At 41.8% G+C, this 23,212-nt stretch overlaps 1 protein-coding gene across 2 annotated transcripts in view; it reads left to right on the top strand.

The window, feature by feature from the left end:
- The window catches only part of SNX27 (sorting nexin 27), an 80,849-nt gene extending 62,020 nt beyond the window's left edge, over positions 1 to 18,829 (top strand). The window contains exons 8-12 of one of the 2 annotated variants that reach the window (XM_055584287.1): positions 6,090 to 6,179; positions 12,526 to 12,675; positions 12,993 to 13,121; positions 13,477 to 13,536; positions 18,051 to 18,829. In XM_055584287.1, the coding sequence (XP_055440262.1) occupies positions 6,090 to 6,179; positions 12,526 to 12,675; positions 12,993 to 13,121; positions 13,477 to 13,536; positions 18,051 to 18,095 (474 nt within the window). In that variant the 3' untranslated portion in view covers positions 18,096 to 18,829. Of the gene's footprint in view, positions 1 to 6,089; positions 6,180 to 12,525; positions 12,676 to 12,992; positions 13,122 to 13,476; positions 13,537 to 14,923 lie in introns of both variants that reach the window. The other variant, XM_055584286.1, reaches the window with a different exon arrangement.
- The last annotated feature ends 4,383 nt before the right edge of the window (positions 18,830 to 23,212 follow it).

The following is a 23,212-nucleotide window of genomic DNA, read 5'->3' as shown; positions in this document are numbered from 1 at the left end:
AGTCTGTTCTTTGCATGAGGTGGTCAAAGTATTGAGTATTGTAGTTTCAGCTTCAGCATCAGTCCTTCCAGTGAACACCCAGGACTGATCTCCTTTAGGATGGACTGGGTGGATCTCCTTGCAGTCCAAGGGACTCTCAAGAGTCTTCTCCAACACCACAGTTCAAAAGCATCAATTCTTCGGTGCTCAGCTTTCTTTATAGTCCAACTCTCACATCCATCCATGACCACTGGAAAAACCATAGCCTTGACTAGATGGACCTTTGTTGGCAAAGTAATATCTCTGCTTTTTAATAAGCTGTCTAGGTTGGTCATAACTTTCCTTCCAAGGAGTAAGCGTCTTTTAATTTCATGGCTGCAGTCACCATCTGCAGTGATTTTGGAGCCCCCAAAAATTGGTGTAGCTACTTTCCTCAGTAGCTGCACCAATTTACATTCCTACCAACAGTGTAGGAGGGTTCGTTTTTCTCCACACCGTCTCCAACATTTCTTATTTGTAGACTTTTTAATGATGGTTATTCTGACCATTGTGAAGTGGGAGATCCAACCAGTCCATTCTGAAGGAGATCGGCCCTGGGATTTCTTTGGAAGGAATGATGCTAAAGCTGAAACTCCAGTACTTTGGCCACCTCATGCGAAGAGTTGACTCATTGGAAAAGACCCTGATGCTGGGAGGGATTGGGGGCAGGAGGAGAAGGGGGCGACAGAGGATGAGATGCCTGGATGGCATCACCGACTTGATGGACGTGAGTCTGAGTGAACTCCGGGAGTTGGTGATGGACAGGGAGGCCTGGCGTGCTGTGATTCATGGGTTTGCAAAGAGTCGGACATGACTAAGTGACTGAACTGAACTGAATGATGAGCGATATTGAGCATATTTTTAAAAAAATTCATTTTATTGAAGTGTTGATTTATAATTGTGTTAATTTCTACTGTACAACAAAGTGATTCAGTTACGCATGTGTATACACATGTTCTTTTCTGTATTCTTTTCCATTATGGTTTATCACAGGATATTGAATATAGATCCCATTGCTATATAATATGACTTTGTTATCTGTTCATCCTATATATGATCGTTTGCATCTGCTAATCTCAAACTCAGAATCCTTCCTCCCCTGTGGTGACTGCAAATCTGTTCTCTGTGTCTGTAAGTGTGTTTTCTGTTTCACAGATACATTTATTTGTGTCATATTTTAGATTCTACATACAAGTGATGTCATATGGTATTTGTCTTTTTCTGACTAACTTTGCTTAGTATCATAATCTCTAGGTATGTTTATGTTGCTGAAAATGTCACTATTTCATTCTTTTTTATGGGTCAGTAATATTCCACTGTGTGTGTGTGTGTGTGTGTGTGTGTGTGTGTGTGTGTGTGTGCATGTGTGCATGCACGCGCGTGTATGTGTAACCCAAGTCTTCTGCCTTTCAGTCAGATTCTTTACCATCTGAGCCATCAGATCACATATGCCCCTTTAAATTAATTCCCAAGTATTCTATTTTTTTATTACAGTTATGAATGGAATATTTTTTCTTTGTGTTGTTGGAGTAGAAAAGTTATTTTCTAGAAGTCAGACTATCTGGTTCAAGTACAAGCTCTCCATTGGGTAAATACTTAACATAGCTTTGTTAAGATCTGTTTTCTGATCTGTTAAAGGGTAATAGTAGTACTTCACTTTTTTTTTTTAATCAGTATCAAACTTTAAACAAAGCAGAGGTTGTGAAATTACTTTTTGAATTATAAAACTGTAAAGCAAAAGTAGGGCTGGCTTCCCTGGTGGCTCAGTGGTAAAGAATCCACCTGCCAATATAGACAGAGGTTTGATCCCTGGGTCGGGAAAATCCCCTGGAGAAGGAAATGGTAAGCCCCACTCCAGTATTCTTGGCTAGGCAATCCCATGGACAGAGAAACCTGGTGGCTGTGTAGTCCGTGGGGTTGCAAAGAGTTGGACACAACTTAGCAACTAAACAACAACAACAGACCAAAACATTTAGGTGGATAGATAGAAGAGCTTTTATTTTTGTATCAGTGTCTCATACCCCAAAACTTTTTGAACTCCTGTTTCTTCAGTTTTTTAAACAGCTTTATTGAAGTATAGTTGACACAATAGTCTGTATATATTTAAAATTTATAATTTGGTAAGTTTTTTTTTTTTTTTTTTATACTCAACCGTTTAAAAATGTGCAGTTCAGTAGTGTTAAATTCACTTCATTATGCGATAGATCTCCAGAACTTTTTCCTCTTGCAAAACTAAAATTCTACCCATTAAACAACTCATTTTCCTCTCCCCTACTTATGGCAACTCTCATTCTACTTTCTGTCAACTTGACTACTTTAGATATCTCATGTAAGTGCAATAATATATTATTTGTCTTTTGGGACTTGCTTATTTTATTTAGCATAATGTCCTTAAGCCTTATTCATGTTATTAAAGCTGAATAATTATATGCCATTGTATGTGTATATCACATTTTGTTTATTCATCTGTGGATGGACATTTGGGTTGCTTTTACCTCTTGGCTATTATGAATAATGCTGTTATGAACAGGGTTATGTAAATGTCTCTTCAAAATTCTGCTTTTAATATCCCCAGAATCATGATCAATGGCTGGATCATATGGAAATTCTGTTTTTAATTTTTTGAGGAACCGCCGCACTATTTTCCATAGCAGCTGTACTGTTTTACATTCCCAGCAGTACACAGCAGCTCAAATGATTTTATGATTGACTAGGTAAACAATTGTGCCTTTTGGAAAATAATACTGAAATTTTTCCCTCACTTAATTTTAGTTGATTTTTTTGTATCATATTTTGATGATGGGACCGTCTCATGCATCTCATCAATTCTAAGATGCCAGTTGTAAGATGCACTAGTATTTTATATACTGCTAAGAGAAAAAAGCTACCAATTAAACAAAATATATCATTGATTATAAGACAGATCCCAATTATAGGAATAATAAAATGTGAGAAAACTACGCATCTTAGAATTGATGAAATACTAGATAATAATGATAGTAATGTGCCTTTTCCTTAAAAAATTGATAAAGTCAAAATCCATAGTAGGATATATTTAATTTCTGGCTAAACCTACCAGATTAAACATACATTTAAACTACTTTTTGAAAGCTTACTAGAACAATCATAATGGATTTTAAGAGGCGTAAACCTGTGAAGAGAATAGGTGGGACACAATAGATGAGAATGGTCAACACTTTTCAGAAAACGAATGTTTGAATGAGTCAGCAGGACTTTGGTATTTGGTTATTGTAGAAGAATTGGTAAGAAGCACGTGGAAAGTTACAAACATAAGGCAGTTAACCTAAAAGGAGAACAAAATGTATAAGAAAAGAAGCCCTGGTAACAGCACATGATTTAGTTGTGAATAATGTTTACATGCTTATAATAATGTATTGAGTACAGTATTCAATACTGATTACTGATTTAGTTTTTATTGAGATGTTGGAGGAAGAAGAGAGAGTGCAGGAGTGGTATATGAAAGCTAAAACATTACGATTTTTGGCTGCACATTATGGTATGCGGGATCGTAGTTTCCCAACCAGGGATTGAACCCATGCCCTCTGCAGTGGAAACATGGATGCTCAACCACTGGACCACCAGGGTAGTCCCTAAAGCTTTTTTTTAAAACTCTTTTTATTTATTTTTTTAAATAATTTATTTATTTATGGCTATGCTGGGTCTTCGTTGCTGTGCAAGCACTTTCTCTAGTTAGGTGAGCAGGAGGCTACTCTCTGGTTGCAGCGCGTGACTTCTTTTTTTGGGGAGCATGGCCTCTAGGGCGCGCAGGCTTCAGTAGCTGTGGCATGTGGATTCAGTAGTTGCGGCTCCCGGGCTCTAGAGCACAGGCTCAGTAGTTGTGGCACACGGGCTTAGTTGCTCCGAGGCATGTGAGATCTTCTGGGATCAAGGGTTGAACCCATGTCTTCTACATTGGCAAGAGGATTCTTTACCACTGGGCCACTAGGGAAGCCCAAAAGTTATTACTTTAAATGCAGCAACTCAACATTGTCTAAAATTGACAAGTTAGGGAATTAGCATAAGCATGACATTTAGAATTATGAAAGGAATATCACAAAAAACTGCTTACAGTGCTTAACAATATCTGGAATGAGGCTCTGTGATCAAACTTGTTTTGGTTAGGTGCCTCTTAGTAATACGTATTTTTAAAAACTATGTATCTCTTGTATTTCATAAATTTTTTTCAATTAAGGGAAAAAGGAATCTAGTGTCCTGATATTTATGTTTTTCACTCAGCTAGTCAAGCAATATAATCTTGATTAGAAATCAGTGAGGAGAGAACATTTTTACTGCCCCACATGAAAATAGTTCACTTAGAGTTGCGGGAGTAGATGTTCACTCTGGCCCACCTCTGCCCAGGGGAAGTGGTCATAAGTACTTAAGTGCTATTACTAGTCGGACAGTTCTAGGTATTAGAGATACTGAATTGATAAACCAATATTTGTTTGTTTTCCCTCTTTACTTCTCTCCCAACTTTTCCAGTCTAACTGATTTAAATTTGATCTAGCTGGACACCAAGTCTTTTGGTGATAGTGTTCAGGTTCTGCAGGGCATTGGTGGCAGTTCTCATTGAGCACCCCCTCTGTGAATATAATCTGTCTGCCTAAGTGAACCCTTGCTTGTATGGCTAGGACTAGGGAGACACTGGGATACTCTTTCCAGTGGCAATCGCATGGAGGATATATCCTTGTGTGGTTCTTAGAACAGGCAAATGATGCCAATATCAATGATAGTAATAAAAACTATGTATATATATTTCACAAAGCTATTAACATCTTTTATCTTGTTTTGTTCTCTACCTTCAAGATGGATTTTATTCTTGTTTTGCAGACTGAGAGGGTTTAAGTGACTTACTCAAATGTAATGGGTAGGTGACAGCTAGAATTTGAACTTGTCTCTTGACTTCAATCCTGAATTCATTCTAATTGGCAAATGTTTTCCTGTAAAAGACTATGGGGAATGATTTCTACCTGAAGGAAATTGGCAGTTTTCTGATGAAGATTCAGGTGGTTCCCTGTCTGGTGTCTGCATAGGGTTGTCTTTGGAGTAACTCACTGAGGGTAGATCCTGAACCCTCTGGACAAATGGTTCTGTTTGTTCTTTTTCTTTTTTTCCCTCCCAAAGATCAGTTTTCCCTTCCATTGGATTTTTAAAGTTTTTCTTAGAGTGGAGGAGAGGTGGAGTAAGGTTGGGAAGGGGATGTATGTTTAACAGGAATAGTTTAGTATATTATATCTGGATACCTTCATTTCTATGTCAGATCCTTGCTGGAAGCTTTTCTGTTTATGGTCTCAGATTTATCACTTCTCTCTTCCAGTTGCTACCCCGCTGGACTAAGGTCTTGTTTCACTTCATGCTTAAAGTACCACAGTATCATTCATCTTCCTTGTTTCATTCTCTTCTTAGCTTAAGTCATTTGGCAGTCATGTAGAGATCAGTCTTTCTGAAACAGCAACTTTTTATTCTTTATTTTAGCTCTCTACTGTCCTTAAGTCTAAATTCCTATGCCTCCTCTTTGGGATCCTTCATGTTCTATAAATCTATGCATCCAGAATTATTTTTCATTGTCCACTAACATGTATCCTTTATTCTGATCAGGCAGGTCTGTCTCCTGAATATATTTAAATTCAAACCCATTTCTGTTTTCCTGACTTTAGCCTGAAGTTTCTCCTATTCAGCCTATCCTGTGGGGTCTAACCAAGACTTCCTTGATAACTACAGTTAGCAATAAGCTTTCCTGTTCTGGCTGCATGCATCACTTACTATTTATGTCACACATTTTTGCTACTTCATTGTTATCTTTAATACAGTATTGTGTACTATCTTTCAGTGTTCTGTAATTATTTCACATGTATAAATTAACCTGAATTTAAATCTCTTAACAGGACAGACCTAGAATAAGAGTTGCACAGTTCACAGGCAATGATGATGATGGTCCGGATGGATAGGAATTACTGTGAAAATGAATCTGTATCCCTTTATTTTTATCAAGAATGTACTTGATGATAATTTTTACATTTCTTTCTTCCTTGCCTTTGTTTTGATGACAGGCTGTTGATGATGTGAAAAAAGGTTACATCAAAGCAGAGGAAAAATCCTACCAATTACAGAAGCTGTATGAACAAAGGAAAATGGTCATGGTAGGTTTATGTTCCATAATCTCTTTATAAAATGCCCCTTATCCCTTTTTAAATTTAATTTAATTTTATATTGGAGAACAGGTGGTTTATAATGTTGTGTTAGTTTCAGGTATAGAGCAAAGTGATTCAGTTGTACATATATCCATTCTTTTTCAGATTGTTTTCCCATATAGGTTTATTACAGAATATTGAGTACAGTTCTCCGTGCTATACAGTAGGTCTTTGTTGATTATCTATTATATATATAGTAGTTTCTATATATTAATCCCAAACTCCTAATTTGTCCTCCCCACCCCCACCTTTCCCCTTTAAAAATTATAAGTTTGTTTTTGAAGTCTGTGAGTCTCTGTTTTCTGTATATATTCATTTGTATTATTTTTTAGATTCCACATGTAAGTAGTTATGATAAATCCATTTGTAGCCTTTTTTTAGATTCCACATATAAATGATATCATATTGTATTTGTCTTTCTCCTTCTGACTTACTTCACTTAGTATGATAATCTCTTTTTGAATTATAGTTTTGTCTGGATATATGCCCAGGAATGGGATTGCTGGATCGTATGGGAATTTTATTTTTAGTGTTATGAGGCATCGCCATACTATTTTCCATAGTGGCTGCATTGGCTTACATTCCCACCAACAGTGTTGGAGGTTACCTTTTCCCCACACCCTTTCCAGCATTTGTTATTTGTAGACTTTTTGATGATAGCCATTCTGACTGGTATGAGGTGATACCTCATTATAGTTTTGATTTGCATATCTAATTAAAAATGTTGAGCATCTTTTCATGTGCTTTTTGAAAATTCCCCTTCTTGTCTTTTAAATGTTGTTCTAATCATTTTTGAAAGATGTTGCAACCTGGTCAGTGACTTAACCGATTTAAAAAGGAGTGGGGTACTTACCCAGTAGTCCAATAGTTAAGACTCTGTACTCCCAAGGCAGCGGCATGGATTCAGTCCCAGGTCGGGGAACTGAGATTCTGAGTGCCACATGGTGCAGCCAAAGAAACAAAAAAGGAGGGGGATATAGAGCTTGATATAAAGTCTATTGTGTTCCTCTGTTTAGCACACAAGGAGCTTATTGTTTTATATATGGGTATATAACTTTATTATTAGTGATTACTAAACAATATTCTTTTTTATAATAAAAAGGCCTAAAGGATGTGCAAAACATTTAATATGATAAAAAATAAAATTCTGTGAGAATATTTAGGTGTTTAACATTGGAAATTATTTTAGTTGTGGTTTAGCAGTGGCCAAGTCATTTGTTTTCACAACTCCCATCTCTGCAGTTGCTCAAACATTTATGCTCAGTAGTGCTGTTGGTTAGTGTGATATCCTAGAGCTGTGCTGTTTGATTCCATAGCTACTAGCCTCATGTGGCTACTTAAATTTAATTTTAAATTTATTTAACTTAAATTTTAAAATTCAATTCCTCAGATGCATTAGCACATTTCAGGTATTGAGTGAGTTGCTAGTAGCTACTGTATTGGACAGCTCAGATACGGAACATTTTCATCACCACAGTAAGTTCTGTTGGAGAGGGCCACTATGATATTCTTAGAATATTTCAAAAATAGTTTTGAATTTATATCTGCCATAAATGGAGAGATAAACTTGTCAAAAATAAAATGTGTAAAGAACGTTTATAAAGACTCTACTCATATCATTTTAAAACTTCTTTCCTGGCCAGTTCATATAGTTGAAAATTTTCCAATTATAGTTTTTCCTAATAGTTTTCATATAGTTTTTACACAATGGAGTAGGAAATCACAGTTCACTCCAGTATTCTTGCCTGGAAAATTCCATGGTTAGAGGAGCCTGGTGGGCTCCAGTCCATGGAGTTGCAAAGAGTCAGATAAAACTGAGCAGTTGAGCACAGTTTTTACAGAAGGCAGTAATTGCACTGGTAATAATTCTAATAGGCCACTTGAGTTTCTTTTGTACTTTCTGAGCAGTTTTTAGGAGGGAATGTTTGGAATAAGAATACAAACAAGTTAGCCACTGAACTTATTTAGCTCCTAGTCTTATATCTAGGTGGGATATTTATTTTATCACTCACATGACAAAGAGGGAACCATCTACCAGTGTTCTGCATACCAACAGGCTGAAATAGACATTCCCCAAATCTTTTAAATGGAATTAAGTCTTGGCAGAATTTTGGTTAAGGAAATTTTGCTGTGTGGGAGACAAGATTTTAAAACTCAGCTTCCACCTCTTCTTTAATGGTATTGTCTTCTATATATTAATGCATAATTCTGACCAAAACGTCTGCATCTTTTGGTGAAAAGGGCAGTTAACCTCTACAGTAGTTCTTTGGCTTTGTCAAAACCAACAGAATCAAAGTAATTTCATAAAAGCTTCTGAATGTGGAATACATACTGTTTCTTTGTAGATAAGCACTCTAAATGCACTATCTTCCATTTATACATTTACAAAAAATATTTGTTGAGCATCAAGTGTGTGCCAGGCACAATGCAAGGTGCTAGAGAAATAAATAGGTTTGTTTGTTCTGTGGCAAAATATAGCAAGTCTGAGTTTAACAAACATAGTAATCTATTTTGAAGTTATTTCTTAGACTCAAGTCTGTATCTTGTCATACAAGGTAAAGAACTCAAGTGCAATTCGTGCGTCGATGTTCCCTTGGGTCGTCTTGAGTATGCATGTAAAGCATGCTTAAGCGTTCATGGGGTCTGCTCTCCTGAAAGCCTGGTGCCAGTGTACAGTTTTGTACTGGCCACGTAATATCGCAACCTGACTTTAAAGACCTCCTGTTGCTGCTGCTGCCAAGTTGCTTCAGTCGTGTCTGACTCTGTGCGGCCCCATAGATGGCAGCCCACCAGGCTCCCCTGTCCCTGGGATTCTCCAGGAAAGAACACGGGAGTGGGTTGCCATTTCCTTCTCCAGTGCATGAAAGTGAAAAGTGAAAGTGAGGTGGCTCAGTCGTGTCCGACTCTTCGCGACCCCATGGACTGCAGCCTAGCAGGCTCCTCCGTCCATTGGATTTTCCAGGCAAGAGTACTGGAGTAGGTTGCCATTGCCTTCTCCTCCCCCTCCCCGAAAAAAGTTTGGATTTTATTCAAGTGCTAGTGTTCAGAGACATTAGCCTAGACAGTGGTCATGGTCAATACACTGAAACTTGCACCTCAAGATGGATCCCTCAGAGCCCGTGGGTCTTTGATACCATTATGTATAATAGCTTAGCATGTTGATAGGCCTAAGATTAGGCCTGATCACTACGATATTTTGCCAGATAACTGTGAGACTTTCAGCCATTCACCAACTTCTCACTTTCAGTTTCTTTTTTGTAAATTGGGGATGTTAGGATTGCTTGCTATCAAGTAGAGTCTTGATGAAACATCACAAAGTTCTTAACAGATAAATAAGCTTTGTGTAAGTTCCTTTGCTCCCCACATACAGAGGATGGCTCATACCTTTGCCATAGTTTGTAATACCCAGTATGATCAAAATGTTTTTGTTTCTTATTTACAAAGTTAGATTGAATCTCAAATTTGGATGGTTGAAAATATAATGTATACAAGACTTGTTTTTTTTTTTTTCTCTCTCTGTCTTCTTTTACTCTCTGTCAAACAGTGAATGTGTGTAACATGTCTTGCGATTATTGAACTGACAAATAGAGGTTTCTGGGTTTGTGTTTGTCAACGTAATTTTTAATGATTTCACACAAGGTGGTATATGTGGAGGTCAGTGTTTCTCAAAGTGTAGTCCCCAGGTCAGTTACACAGGAATCACTTGTGAAGCCTGCTTCAAGTGCATATTTCTGGACCACCTCACATATACTAAGCCAGAATCTCTAGGGGAAAGATCTGGAAATCTTTGTAAAGATTTTTACAGAAGCACCCTAATGAGTCTGAAACTTAAGGTGCTTGAGAATTGCTGCCCTTGAAATCTGGGAGAGTTGGTTCCCGTGGTTCCTCTCAGGCCTCGATTTCAATGTTAGATCTGGTTTGACCCTCCGCAGGAAGTTTGGGAGAACAGAGAGTTCTCCAGAATGGATTTCCATCCCCCCACCGAAAGTGTTTGCTCTGTTAAGTACTTTGTCTCTGCCTTAATAACTGTCCTGTTTTGGTATTTACCTATCTTGCTGAACAGTGAATGTTTATAAAATGTCCCAGGCCATACCTGTCCTCTTCTCTTGCCTAATGTGGGGCCATCATCCAAGTGGTATGCAAATCAGAGAAGCTAATTTAGGATACATATTTATTAAAAATTTAATATGAAAGGAGAATGGACAGGGTAATTTTTGTTTGAAATACAAACAGATACATAGTTATACCCTTAAGTAAATATGTTTGAAAACAAAGGTTAATTTCCCTTTTGGAAATTTTTTTACATGTAAAATTTTAAATATTTCTTCTCTGCACTTTCTGCAAATCCTGGAATATAAAGATTGCCCTCTTAAAGCTGAGAAATACTACCTGACCTGATAATTTTGGGAGAATCTTAAGTTTCCCCAGTGACACTGTACCTTAATGGAGTCTTTAAAATAATTTTTTGTAGCTGTCATATATTGGATACCTAATTATGTACTCAGTACTATGCTTATGTACTAAGTACTTTCAGAGGGTACAAATAGCTGTATGGTATAGATGCTATTTAATATTATTATTTCTGTTTTTCTGGAAGAGGAAACTAAGGCTCCTAGGTTTAGTAATTTGCTTGTTCAAATAACTTGCCCAAGATTACGCATTTAGGAAGTGATGGGGCCAGGACTGAAGCCCAGGGCATGTGGGCCCAGAAGCTGGATCACTCTTCGGTGCACTGTCTCCTGTCTTGTCATAGCCCCAGAAGAGTTCTTTCCTGTATCATCCACTGCCTGTCATATTTACCAGAATGAAGTAGCCAGAGATTTCTTTTGATCATAGTGCCAGTAGAAGGGCTAGGCAGTTTATCACTGACTCAAAGGATGATGATAAAGGGTGATCAGTCGGGTAATGGAAGGAAGGAGACAGAAGAAAAATGATGCAAACAAGTATTTTGGCCCTTCTGAATTGACACTGACCCTGTGTTCTTGCTCCCCTTTTGTAAGTTTTCACCTTTAAAGTGGTGGTTATTTTACCTGAGCAGAAGTAACTACAAAGTAGGGAAGGGAACCTGTGGTGTGACTCCTTCCCAACCCCAGCCCTTAGGCCTCCCCAGACAGTCCCTGGCAGCAGTAGAAAGCAGCGCTGGGCGCCGCCCCTTGGCACCAGAGCATAGGTAGCATAGGGTCTTTTTGTGCCTGTGTCTCTCCTCTTGGTGAGGCAGAAGGCAGCTCTCCAGTGTATTCTAACTTCCTCACGCATCTAGTTGAAATCAGCTAGGGGCTCCACCTTTGTCTTCTTTCTAACTCTCTCTCTGCACACGTTTCCACTGTGCCTGTTGTTCCTGTGTGACATGCAGATGGTGGTGTCACACAGATGCAAGACCATTTGCTTGTTTCCCAGGCAGTCTATGAGGAAACCAGGTCAGAGTCAATGCGTCGTCTTTTGTTCTTATCATCTTTTCTCTGTTTCTCTCCTACTTTCTTTCCCGCTCCTTCTCTTTTACTCTGTCCCCTCAATTCAAAGTAGTGTTAAGGAAGAGAGAGGCTAGCCTTAACTGTGGAGGAAAAGAGTCAAAAGAGTTCAGAGACCTCTCTGGGGAGCCTTGTACCTGTGAGGGTCACATAGGTCACTTGATTCGGGTCCAGATGCTTTTTAAGGAGACATATATGCTGGAGACCCAGGGGACAGCGGGGCTGAAGGGGACTAGTTGGTAATAGAGAAAAAGGATCAGAGGCCTAGAAATTAAACCTGATTTGTAATCCTGGTTGTACAACTTATTATTACGTGTAACATTAAGCAAGTCTCATATTATTCTGGGTTTCTATAAAGTGACTAAGTTTTAAGTTTCCCTCAGCTTAAACCTTTTATGAATATGAGATTTGGGTGGTTTACTCCTCATCACTGAGATCACTCTAACTTTGGATTGGAGAGGGCATGAGAAACATTAGTTCTCAGATAGATTTGATTTCGTCCCTTAGGTACAGTGAAAATAGAGGGCTGGACTAAATGGCATTATGAGTTCCCTCCTCGGAGTCTTGGTTGCAGTCTCTCTTCTGGCTTCATTTATTTACCTTTTTTAAGTAGAGAAAGAGACAAGGGTTGAAGTATGAAAGTGAAAGTTAGAAGGAGGCTGAAGGATCATCCAGGAGTCCTGTCCCAGCTTAACAATGGATGTGAGCCCAGAGACACGGTCTATAGGTTGCGAGGATTTTCTTGGTTCTTTTGTACCTTCTCAGCAGCTCTTGAGGATGGTATAGTTCCAGAGTAGCACTGTTTCTCTTTCCCTTTTTTTCCCTAGTACCTCAACATGCTAAGGACTTGTGAGGGCTACAATGAAATTATCTTCCCCCACTGTGCCTGCGACTCCAGGAGGAAGGGGCATGTCATCACAGCCATCAGCATCGCGCACTTTAAATTGCACGCCTGCACTGAAGAAGGACAGCTGGAGGTGAGAGCCCACTGAGCACGCCCAGGAGGCCGCGGCAGGGCCGGGAACGCCGGGAGTGCTTGGTGCTCACTCGCCACGTTTGGTTCCTTCTTGGGGTGGGGGAGAGTGGAATCAAAACTGTTTTGACTGGGATACCTGGGCTCTGGGTGCACACTGCTCCTCGCCTTCACTGGCTGTTTACATTGACTTTTATTCTTCTGTCAGTCTTTTCCATGAAATGCTATAGACACCTCTACATTTCTTTTCTGCTGCCTGGTTCAGAACCCATCTTACCTAAGCTCCCCAGCATTCTCAAACTTATGCTCTCGATTGTTCAGAACCAGGTAATAGCATTTGAATGGGATGAGATGCAGCGATGGGATACGGATGAAGAAGGAATGGCCTTCTGTTTTGAATATGCACGAGGAGAGAAGAAGCCTCGATGGGTTAAAATCTTCACACCATATGTGAGTGATGGTTGGGGAAACATGCTTGGGGAAAGTAGATTGGGTTTAAAGTTCTCCGAAAGCTAAATGCATAAATGGAGCTGTAGGGATAACAGTGGAGATCTGAACCTGTTTGAACCCCCAGGTTCTTCTGTCTTTCCTTTAGATTAGCAGTGTCACTTTCCTCTTGACTCACAGTTACCACTAGAAGGAGCCAGAGAATAGCAGATGAGCCAGGCCTGGGTTTTATGGAGTCTCTTAAGGTTTTTCTCAGGCTGAGCAAGTTTGGAAGGTGACTCTGGGTAGGAGTTCAAAGGAATGGTTTTGTGATGCCTGGTCTGGAGAAGGCAGTGAATGTTGCTTTGTCTTTTTTCAGTTTAATTACATGCATGAATGCTTCGAGAGGGTGTTCTGCGAGCTCAAGTGGAGAAAAGAGGTAATTCTGAACAATCTTGAATTGACCTTTTCATCTTTGTTTGTTTGTTTAAAATGTACACTCCTTTATCCAAATACCTGGGACCCTCACTTCCATCTTTCTAGGAATATTAGTTAGAGACTGGTTATCCCACATGAGCCAGGATGCTCTTCTAGGAGAATTAGTTAGAGACTGGTCATCCCACGTGAGCCAGGGCACTCTTCTAGGAGTATTAGTTAAAGATCAGTCATTCCACGTGAGCCAGGATACTCTTCTAGGAATATTAGTTAGGGACCAGTCATCCCACACGAGCCAGGACACTCCTCCAGGAGGATTAGTTAGAGACCGGTCATCCCATATGAGCCAGGATGCTCTTCTAGGAGTATTAGTTAGAGACCTGTTATCCCATATGAGGCAGGACACTTTCTAGGAATATTAGTTACAGCCTTGTCATCCCACGTGAGCCAGGACACTCTTCTAGGAGTATTAGTTAGAGACCAGTCATCCCACATGAGCCAGGATTCTCTTGTAGGAGTATTAGTTAGAGACCGGTCATCCCACATGAGCCAGGACACTTTCTAGGAATATTAGTTACAGACTTGTCATCCCACATGAGCCAGGACACTTTTCTAGAGACCAGTCATCCCACATTAACCAGGATACTTTTCCAGAGAGGTCATTAGCCTTGGATGCTAAACCAGACTGTGCAAAAAAAATCCCTGTTTTCCTTGTGAAGAGGGTGGCTATTGGCCACAGGCTGTTCATCTCTGTGACTTCATGGACCCTCCTCTACCTATTTTTTTATCAGTCGCCCTCCGTGTTGTTCCTGGTCCAGAAGGGCAGTTGTACTTAGCTTTAGTCCTGACTAGATGAGATGTTAAAGAGCGTGTAGGATAGCCAAGAGTGTGTGTGTGTGTGTGTGTGTGGTTTCTGCTGCTGCTTTCCTGCTGTCTGTACATGCTAGTGATGGAACAGAATTTAAAAGATTCTGAATAATTAGCTGCTTACTCTCCAAGAAGATGTTTTTGAGGTTCAGAAAATAAAGTAAGAAATACGAACATTTATATTCTTGGTTTTGTAGGAAGAACACAGGGCTCTGGGGATCAGATCTGGATTCTCTCCTGGCCATTTTTCTCTCTGTGATTCTGTTCAAATCGGCCTCCCTGGATCTCAGTTTTCTCATCTTTTCTTATCTGTGAGATTGAAAGACTGAGCTGGATAAGTAATATCCTGGGTTCCTTCCAGCTCTAAAAGGCTGTGATTCTTGATGGAAAGTTGTGTCCAGTGATGAGGCCCATTATGTCGAGTCATCCCATCGTACATTTTCTGTGTGAGGGGTTGTCTCTGGATGGAAGGAGATGAAGACACCCAAGGCTTCCCAATAACTCTTGTCTTTTTTTCCTTTCAGAACATTTTCCAGATGGCGAGGTCACAGCAGAGGGATGTGGCCACCTAGCCTCTCATTACCCTGTTCCTTCTCTTCACCCTCATCCTCTTATCCCTTTCGTCTCCCATGTCAGACAGAGTAACCATTAACACAAAAGAAGAGAAAAAGGAAAAAAGTCATTATATTCAAAAGCCCTAAACTAAATGTCATTAATAATCCCTCTGAGTTTCATATCTCTGTAATTGAGCTGGTAGAGAACAATAGATGGGTCAGCACCAGGAGTCAGCTGAGTTAAGACAGGAAAAGAAATAAGCCCAACCAATTCGCCAAAGGGATCTTTGTCCTTTCCTCTGGGCCTCATACCAACAGACTCTCCTTGTACTATATTTTTAGAACTGGAACTATGAACTCCATCCATTTGCACTGTTCAGACATATATATGTATGTATGTAAAAATTATATATACGCAAATTAGCTGCACGTATATACATATATATATTTCTTTTTAAATTTCATATTGATGGCAGTACCTTTTTTAGCTTGTGTTTTTACACACCTTTCACTAGAACTCATGATTTCTCTCTTGCTCTCTTTATTTTGAAACAAACTTTAAAAAGGAAAAAAAAAATTTTACAGGGAAAAATACCTCTCCTCATGAAGGACTCGAAAAGTTTACAACCTGCTTGGGTTTTCCCCCCTTTTTTGTATTGAATGAAGATTTTGGACCATGGGTTGCCATAGAGTCTGAGGAGCAAGGAGCATAGTTTCTTTATCTTCAAAAGGCTGCTGGGGAGGAGAAAGAAGTGTGTTTTTCAAGGGCAGTGGGGCTGCAGATCTGCAGGAAGAGTCTGAAGACTTGGTGTGGTCTCTCTTGATTCCAAGACAACGTTCCTGGTCCATTTCTCTCTCTTCCACTCATGGCGTTTAGCCACATTCCACGTCTTCCTGCTTCCCAAGGGCCCCCTGTGTGCTTTTCCAGCAGGCCTAGGATGAAGGGGAAGGGGAGCTCAGGAGGTTGATGCCCAGACCGCTGAAACACTTCATGGTAATGATTGCCCATTTCTCTGCTGTTTATAAAGCAGGGATCGTACTCGGAACCAGAGTCAAAGCTGACATCTTTAGGCACAAAGATTGGACTTAGGTAGGGGAGGAAAGAAGAAAGGCGCTGTGTACGTAAGCTTCTTTCTACTCCGTTCCTACCAGTAACACCGTAACTATTAGGTTCTCTGTGACTTCCTTAAACAACCATGTTGGGGAAGGATCTGACCATATCCCCAAGGCCTTGGGGAAACTTGGAATGGGTCAGTGATTTGAGCCAAGCAAAACCATAACCCGTCTAAGCCAGCTGAGGACCCAGAAAGGAACAGTAGGAATATGGTTGATTTGGGTTGGATCTCAACTTTTAATTAAAAGGAGATTGAAGGAAAATATTTTTGTTCCTTAAAAGAGCTCCTCATCTGACCTTGCAGTTAGACCTTTTGAGACCTAAGAACTGCATTCCTGGGTCTGGGGCCAGGGCTGACTGGGGGTTGAGAATGTCGCTCTCTGAAAGGCTGCCCTCATGGCATGAGAGCAGCAGGAGCAACATTCTCAACCCCCAGGCTCCAAAGAGATGGCGTTGAGAGCTTATAATCAGGCTCTGCTGTGTCTGAAACACATCTTTGAGCCTCTTTTACTTTTTTCCTTCTCTGCCTTCTGCACAAAAGCCCTCACAGAGTGGCATCTTTTGCTTTGTCTAACTGGGAGGCAGCCATATTTGGCTGTAGTCACTGAGCAGTGTTGGGGTGGTTGAAGTTTCTGTTTCTGTAACTTGTTTCTGCAGATGGTTGTGAGGCACTTGACTTTTTCTCTCACTGTTACCCTGGCAGGCACTTGCCCTGGGGGGTGTGGTATCATGTAGGACATCCTGTCTTTCCTCGCCTTCTCCAAACCAGGCAGGATCGCAGAGTGGAAACTGTAAGGAGGCTGTGTTTAAAGTCGCAGAGAGTGAGCCCTGCCTTGGAGGCTTTGGCACAGAATTAACTTCTTCTGGCATAAGTGAATTTAATAATGAGCCAGAGGACCATGAGAAGAAGGTATGTTGATTGCCCACTCCAAGGAGCTGAAGAGGTTTTTGGCCCCAGCTCTGTTCACACTTTAAAAATAGCAGTTTGCTCCTATTCTGTCAGAGTGGGAGAGGAATGAACAAATCCTGGAGTCCATGGGAAGCCCAAAGGCTGCCCTCCAGATGTGAGAGCAGCGGGGGTGCTCTTAGCGTGTGTAGACGCTGTTCCCTCCCTCCTGCCCTGACCTGGCACTCACTTGGCACTTGGAGATTGGGTGGAGCCCACTGGATGGTTAGCCTGTTGGGAGAATATGTTGAGGGCCAGCCCCTACTTGAGGCTGTTCCATTAACAAAGCCCCAGCTTAGGGAGAAGGGGAAGGAGGGAAGGCCCAGAGGAAGGCTTTCTCGTCTCTTCTGTTCACAGCAGGTGTCCTGTGATGGAGGCAGAGGTCTCTGGGGCTGTGCAGCTCCTAGGGTCAAGCTCTTCTTTGCATGAAGCAGTGTTTGTGTGATACCCTTTCGCTCTTACTCTGCACTTCCTTTCTCAAATCCCTACTGTCTTTCTTAGTCCTGGGTTCTGCTCAGGGAGGCTTCTCCTCAGTCTTTTTTTTTTTGCAATTTGTCTCCAGGAAATGGAGAGGTCCCCCTGCACCCTGCTTTGCCCGCAGCAAAGCCAGCAGGATCACCCTGGTCTCCTCTTTCACCCCCACAGAGAGTTCCCATCCTCTTTGATAAAAGCTCAGAGTTGTTATGGGTCAGGAGAAAATGCAGGCCCTGAGAAACATATCTCTGTAGAAAGTTTCCCTTGGCCCGTGCTTTGGGTTTTCTGCTCTTTATAGTTTAATTTTACTCTCCATTTTTCTCCCCTCCCCTTGCTCTAGGTCTAAGCTCAGCACAGGTGTGTGCTCAGGGCAGCTCCTAGGCCTGGACAGCTCTCAGGGAGGATTAGGTAAATGTTCGGCATCCCCATACCTGGCCCATCTGGTTTCATCCTTTGCCCAGGCCAGTAGCTTTGGGTCACTCTCTCTTGTACCTCTAAATCCAGTGCTTGGAGCAGCAGTATAGGGCTCTGATGGGAGGTGATACCTCTGTCTCTCATTTCAGAATTTGCCAACTCGGGGACCTGGCTGTGGAAGGCAGTTTTCTTAAAGGGGATGGCATCCTGGGTGACCCGAGGTCTCCAAACCTAGAGGGACAGCGGTGCCCTCCCTTCTGTCCTTGGTGTTCTCTGGATTGATTCAGCAGTAGAAACCATTTGGTCTGTTGGGCCCCAGCACACCTGCTAGGTTCCTTCCAGATTCACTGTGTCACATTAGCTTCCCTTTGGGAGGGTGATGTGGTTGAATACTCAGAGGAGAGGTGGTGGGTGTGCGTCGTTAGTCCCCCACCTTCCGGTTTCACCTCCTGCCTTCCTCTTCCTCTAAACCTGAGCACGTCATGCCAAGGCTCACTCATACGCAGTGACGTCAGCTCACTCCTCAGCAGTAATCTAGGATGTGTGGGAAGCTTAGGGTTCTGGGGAGGAACAGAATCTAAGAGGGGAGTGATGTGGGTGGAGGCACTGGCTAACTGCTAAACTTGGACACCAGTTTTATATCACGCCCCCTTTGTAAGCCAGTGAGCTGGGCTTCAGTTTTCCCCAAACCATGCACACTTTTAATTTATTTGAGAGAAACTCTAATTGTATTTTCACTGCAGTATCTTGTATTTTTTATTTGTGATTTAGGAAATGTGAAGAGAAAATACACAGACACATAATGGCTAACAGTGTTTCTTTCATTCCTTGTTCTAGAGCTAACCACTCTAAAATTGTTTGGTAATGTCACTTAGTGTAATTAATTGTAACATATTCTTTTAAATAAATTGATTTATTGATGAAACTATTCTTTGGTTTCCTTGACTACAAATCCTTTGGGTTGTGTGGGAAGAGGTGAAGAAGGATGTTTGAGATTTGAGTTTGAATGATCCATCTGAAGATGGGGAGAAACATGTAACTGGCTCTCCTGCACAACTAGTGAGGCGGATGTTTGAGAGCAGGAGTTGGGGAGAGGTGGAAGAAGGAGAAGGAGAAAGGAGAAGCTGGGAGGCCCCTGGCCCACAGTTGAGTTTCCAGCAAGTTCCTTCTCCAGCTCTCAGGATTGGTTGTGCCAGTTCACTGAAGCTCCACATTGACTCGCAGGACGTCTCTCCCTCAGCCTGATGTAGATAGAGTCTGGCAGAGCCCTTGGGACAGGTTTTAGAACTGTCCCCCTGGCCCATCAACATGTATTTTCTTTTTCACTTTTCAAGTAACAGGAAACTTCCCTCTGGAATCTGAACCGAAAGGTACATGTCACCTTTAACAAGTCCCAGCTCCGTACTGTGTACTCAGGTGATTGGAGTCCTTCCTCTGCACACATGGTCTTGCATGTTTTTGCTCTTGCAGAAGAGTCTCAGCTGCTGTGGACTGAGCACCTGTACTTTAGAATCCTTATTCTACTCTGTGTGTTAGTTTCTGGGCTGAATCTGTTCTGAAAAGTTCAGCGTTTTTGTTTGGTTGGATGTTTTAAATTATTTTTATAGACCTTCCTATTTTATTTCTATAATCCTGAGCCACATGCTTTTGCTTCTTGATTAGAGACCATGAGAGCAAGGAGTAGTTTGACATTTTGTTTGGCAGTTCGGGGAGAGACATTGCGTGGGTCTCTCACTCAGCTGCCAGTACTAAATAATTGAAATTTGGTAAATATTAAAGTCCTTGATACTGGGAAAGATTGAGGGCAGAAGGAGAAGAGGGCGTCAGAGGATAAGATGGCTGGCTGGCATCACCAATGCAATGGACATGAACTTAGGCAAACTTCTGAAAATGCTAAGGGACAGGGAGGCCTGGCGTGCTGCAGCCCATGGGGTCGCAAAGAGTCGGACACAACTGGGCAACTGAACAACAATAGATACTACTGTGTTAATTGGGAAAAACAATTTTTTATTTAATGAGGAAAGAATCCACAGAGGGGTAGAAAGTGGAACTCCAGAGTTAGAATAACAGAAGGTAAAGTCAAACATTGATTATCTACTTTGTGCAGAGTGCTGTGTTAGATAACTGCAATAGATAGAAAAGCAAAGTAAGAAACTCGACTGACTTTCAGGCTCTTGGAGGAATGGCCGTGATCCCCAGCGGTGGAAGGGTTAAGTGGCAAAAGGACTAGAAAAGATGAGAGAAAGATCTTTGGATGAAAGCAGTTAAATCTTGATGAAGAAAATGGTGTTTAAAGTGAACTGTTTAGAAGGAGCAGGATTTCAACAAGAAGGCATTCAGCGAACCTCACTGAGCTGTTACGTGCCAACACTAGTAATTGGGAATGAAAATACATGGGTTGGAGGTATCAGAATACTTGTCTAGACAACAACAAACAGTTCTATTTGATTAGAATCTAAGGTGTGTATAGGAATAAAATGGAAGATAAGCCTCTGAAGAGCCTTGAATGCCAGGTAAAGTCTCTACATTTTTTTAAAGAGAATTTCCCCAGTGACCCCCTGGTTAGGACTCCACGCTCTCATTGCTGAGAACCCAGGTTCAGACCCTGATTGGAGAACTGAGACCCCAGAAACTGCACATGGCCAAAAAATAAAAAAGAGAAGTTTCATCTTTCATCAGCTGCACTTGAGAAACTTTGATGTTGCAGAATACATACACAGGGGTCAGTTAGTAGGACACTGTCTTGATTAGTAAGTGGATGCAGTACTAACTTGAAATGAGGGAAATGAATATGAAAAAATTATGGAAGTAAAATCATTTATGATTTAGCATTAAACATTGAGTTTACTGGAGAGTAGTAGAAGATTCTCAAGGTTTCATGGCTCAGTGGCAAATGGATATATTTAAGATGTGAAACTTTGGGAAAGAAAATAGCTTTGGACCTGTTGCAGTTTAAGCCTGTGTGAGAAATGTGGATACAGGTGTCCAGCAGCTATTTCTTATTTGCCGAGCACCTCCTAATGTTCTGGGCACTGATTCGGATGGTGGGGACATGGCAGATGAGCAAGACAGAGTAGATACCTGTGAATGAATTTGTAGAAGATGGATGACTTCTCTGGAGAACAGGAGGGGGGATGTGGAGATGGGTGGGGAGGAAACTAGATCTCCAGTGGGTGAGGAGAACCTGGACAGCGTGGATGGCGGTGAGATGGAGAAACAGACGTGAGTGAGCGCGAGCCAGTAGGGCTTTGCAGTTGGGTTGGATCTGAGACCTGAGAGCAACGGTGTGACTGCAGTTTGGGCCGGGCCAGTTCACAGTGAGCCTCTACTGGTGAGGAGGACGGAGGGAGGAGAGGCACCACCAAAACGGAGTTCAGGAGAAACAGCAGGTTAGAAACACGTATCCGGCCGTCATCTTCTTTGAGTAAAGAGAAGATGCAACCCCATTTATGAGGAGCAAGAGGAAGCCAACTACTCAGGAAGATAGACTGAAAGAGGAGCCAGAGAGGGGAGAACCTAAGACCTGGGAGCTTGAGCCAGGGCTGCTCAAGTTCTCAAATTTGGAAAAGGGAATGAGGTTTGCTTGGCCAAGAGTGGGAATTGCTTCAGTCACAAACTCAAGCAGCCAAGGCTGTGAAAGCCCTTGAAATTTTAGCAGGAGGATGAAAAGACAATGGAGAGCCTGAAAATCAGAGAGGGCCTCAAGCTACTGAAGAGTTCAACCCTAAAGAAGTGAGACAGCTTGTATTACATTCATGTATTTTAAAGATCTGAAAACACAGATGGGATGGGAATGCAGTGAAGGAATGGTGGGACTTAGCACATTCTCATCACCACAGCCCCCTCGCAACTGAGGATATTTTCCTAAATGTCTTTTTATCTCTAAAACTAGAAGGCTTCCTCCAATCCCTGCTATTTACCTGTCCACTCCACTCTTCTGCCTTATTTTCCTTCTCTCTTCTCTTCATGCTGCCATAAACATTTGAACAGTAACTTGATTATTTTAGAAGAAACTAATGTGGTTTCCTCTTGTTTGGCTTGAAGGTAAGTGATCCTGCTGTCGTCATTTCCTATTCTGCATTTTATTACTGAGGCCTCTTCTGCTCAGAAGAAAGGTTAGTGAACTTCATCAGCTAACAGAACTACCTCTCCTTTATACCTTTCTTGCTATGTTTGAAGCAGTATGATGTCTGAAAAATCTGTGTTCATACAAGTTGCTGCTGCTGCTGCTGCTAAGTCGCTTCAGTCGTGTCCGACTCTGTGCGACCCCACAGATGGCAGCCCACCAGTCTCCACTGTCCCTGAGATTCTCCAGGCAAGAGGACTGGAGTGGGGTGCCATTGCCTTCTCCAGTGCAGAAAAGTGAAAAGTGAAAGTGAAGTCGCTCAGTCATGTCCGACTCCTAGCGTCCCCATGGACTGCAGCCCACCAGGCTTCTCCGTCCATGGGATTTGCCAGGCAAGTTAGGAGCCCCCTTTTCTGTCTCAGGTAGCCTCCTTTGTTTTGCCATCAAAGGGCCTGGAGAATCTTTGCCCAGATGTTCTGATTCCTCAGAAGAATGCTGTGTCTTCTTCATCCCCATCATTCAACCTGACTTGCCTAGTGCTTCTCTGGAGAAAAACTGGCTGCAGCCTTGAGGGATGCGGGACAGCAGCAAGCAGTGACAAGCAATGAATGCTGCCTTCCCTGTTTGTGTGAAGGGAAAGATGCCAGAAAGGGGAAGCCTTCCTGGTCTCCCCAATCCCCACATCTCAGGAGATCCCAGCTGTCAGTAAATCACTCTGGAGGTGCCTTTTGGTTTAAACCCAACCTTCCATCTTTCTGTCCTGACCCAGAAACTGTTGCAAAGCCACAGTGAGCAGCTCAGGGGAAAATTCACAATGTTAATTCCAACTCTGGTGACCTTCCTCCTCGTGCACACCTCATCCCATCTCTGACCACACACACACACACACACACACAGACACACACACCCATGTCTCTGTTGGAGATTTCATATGCTGAGGACTTGGCTCAGAATCCTGAGCAAGTCCCATCCCTGATGTCTTACCAAGCCAAGAGACGTGTTTTTTTCTTGAAACAATGTCCACAGATAGTCCCTCCAGTGCCACGCATGTTACTTCTCTTTCTCTTCTTAGTTTGGGGCAGTTTTAAGAAAAGGCAGAAGTATGGGGCGTAGATTGGGGGTGAGTTGTGGGGATTCACTCATCCTTGTCCTGTCATGGAATAGCTCTGGCCTGAGGCCAGCTCTAGGCTGGAAAGTGAGCAAGTTTATAAGTAGAATGTCATGAGGGTGAGGTTGCAGGTAGCT

The sequence above is a fragment of the Bubalus kerabau genome, chromosome 6 (assembly GCF_029407905.1).
Source record: "Bubalus kerabau isolate K-KA32 ecotype Philippines breed swamp buffalo chromosome 6, PCC_UOA_SB_1v2, whole genome shotgun sequence".
Lineage (NCBI taxonomy): Eukaryota > Metazoa > Chordata > Mammalia > Artiodactyla > Bovidae > Bubalus > Bubalus kerabau.
This window is presented reverse-complemented; position numbering and strand designations above follow the sequence as displayed.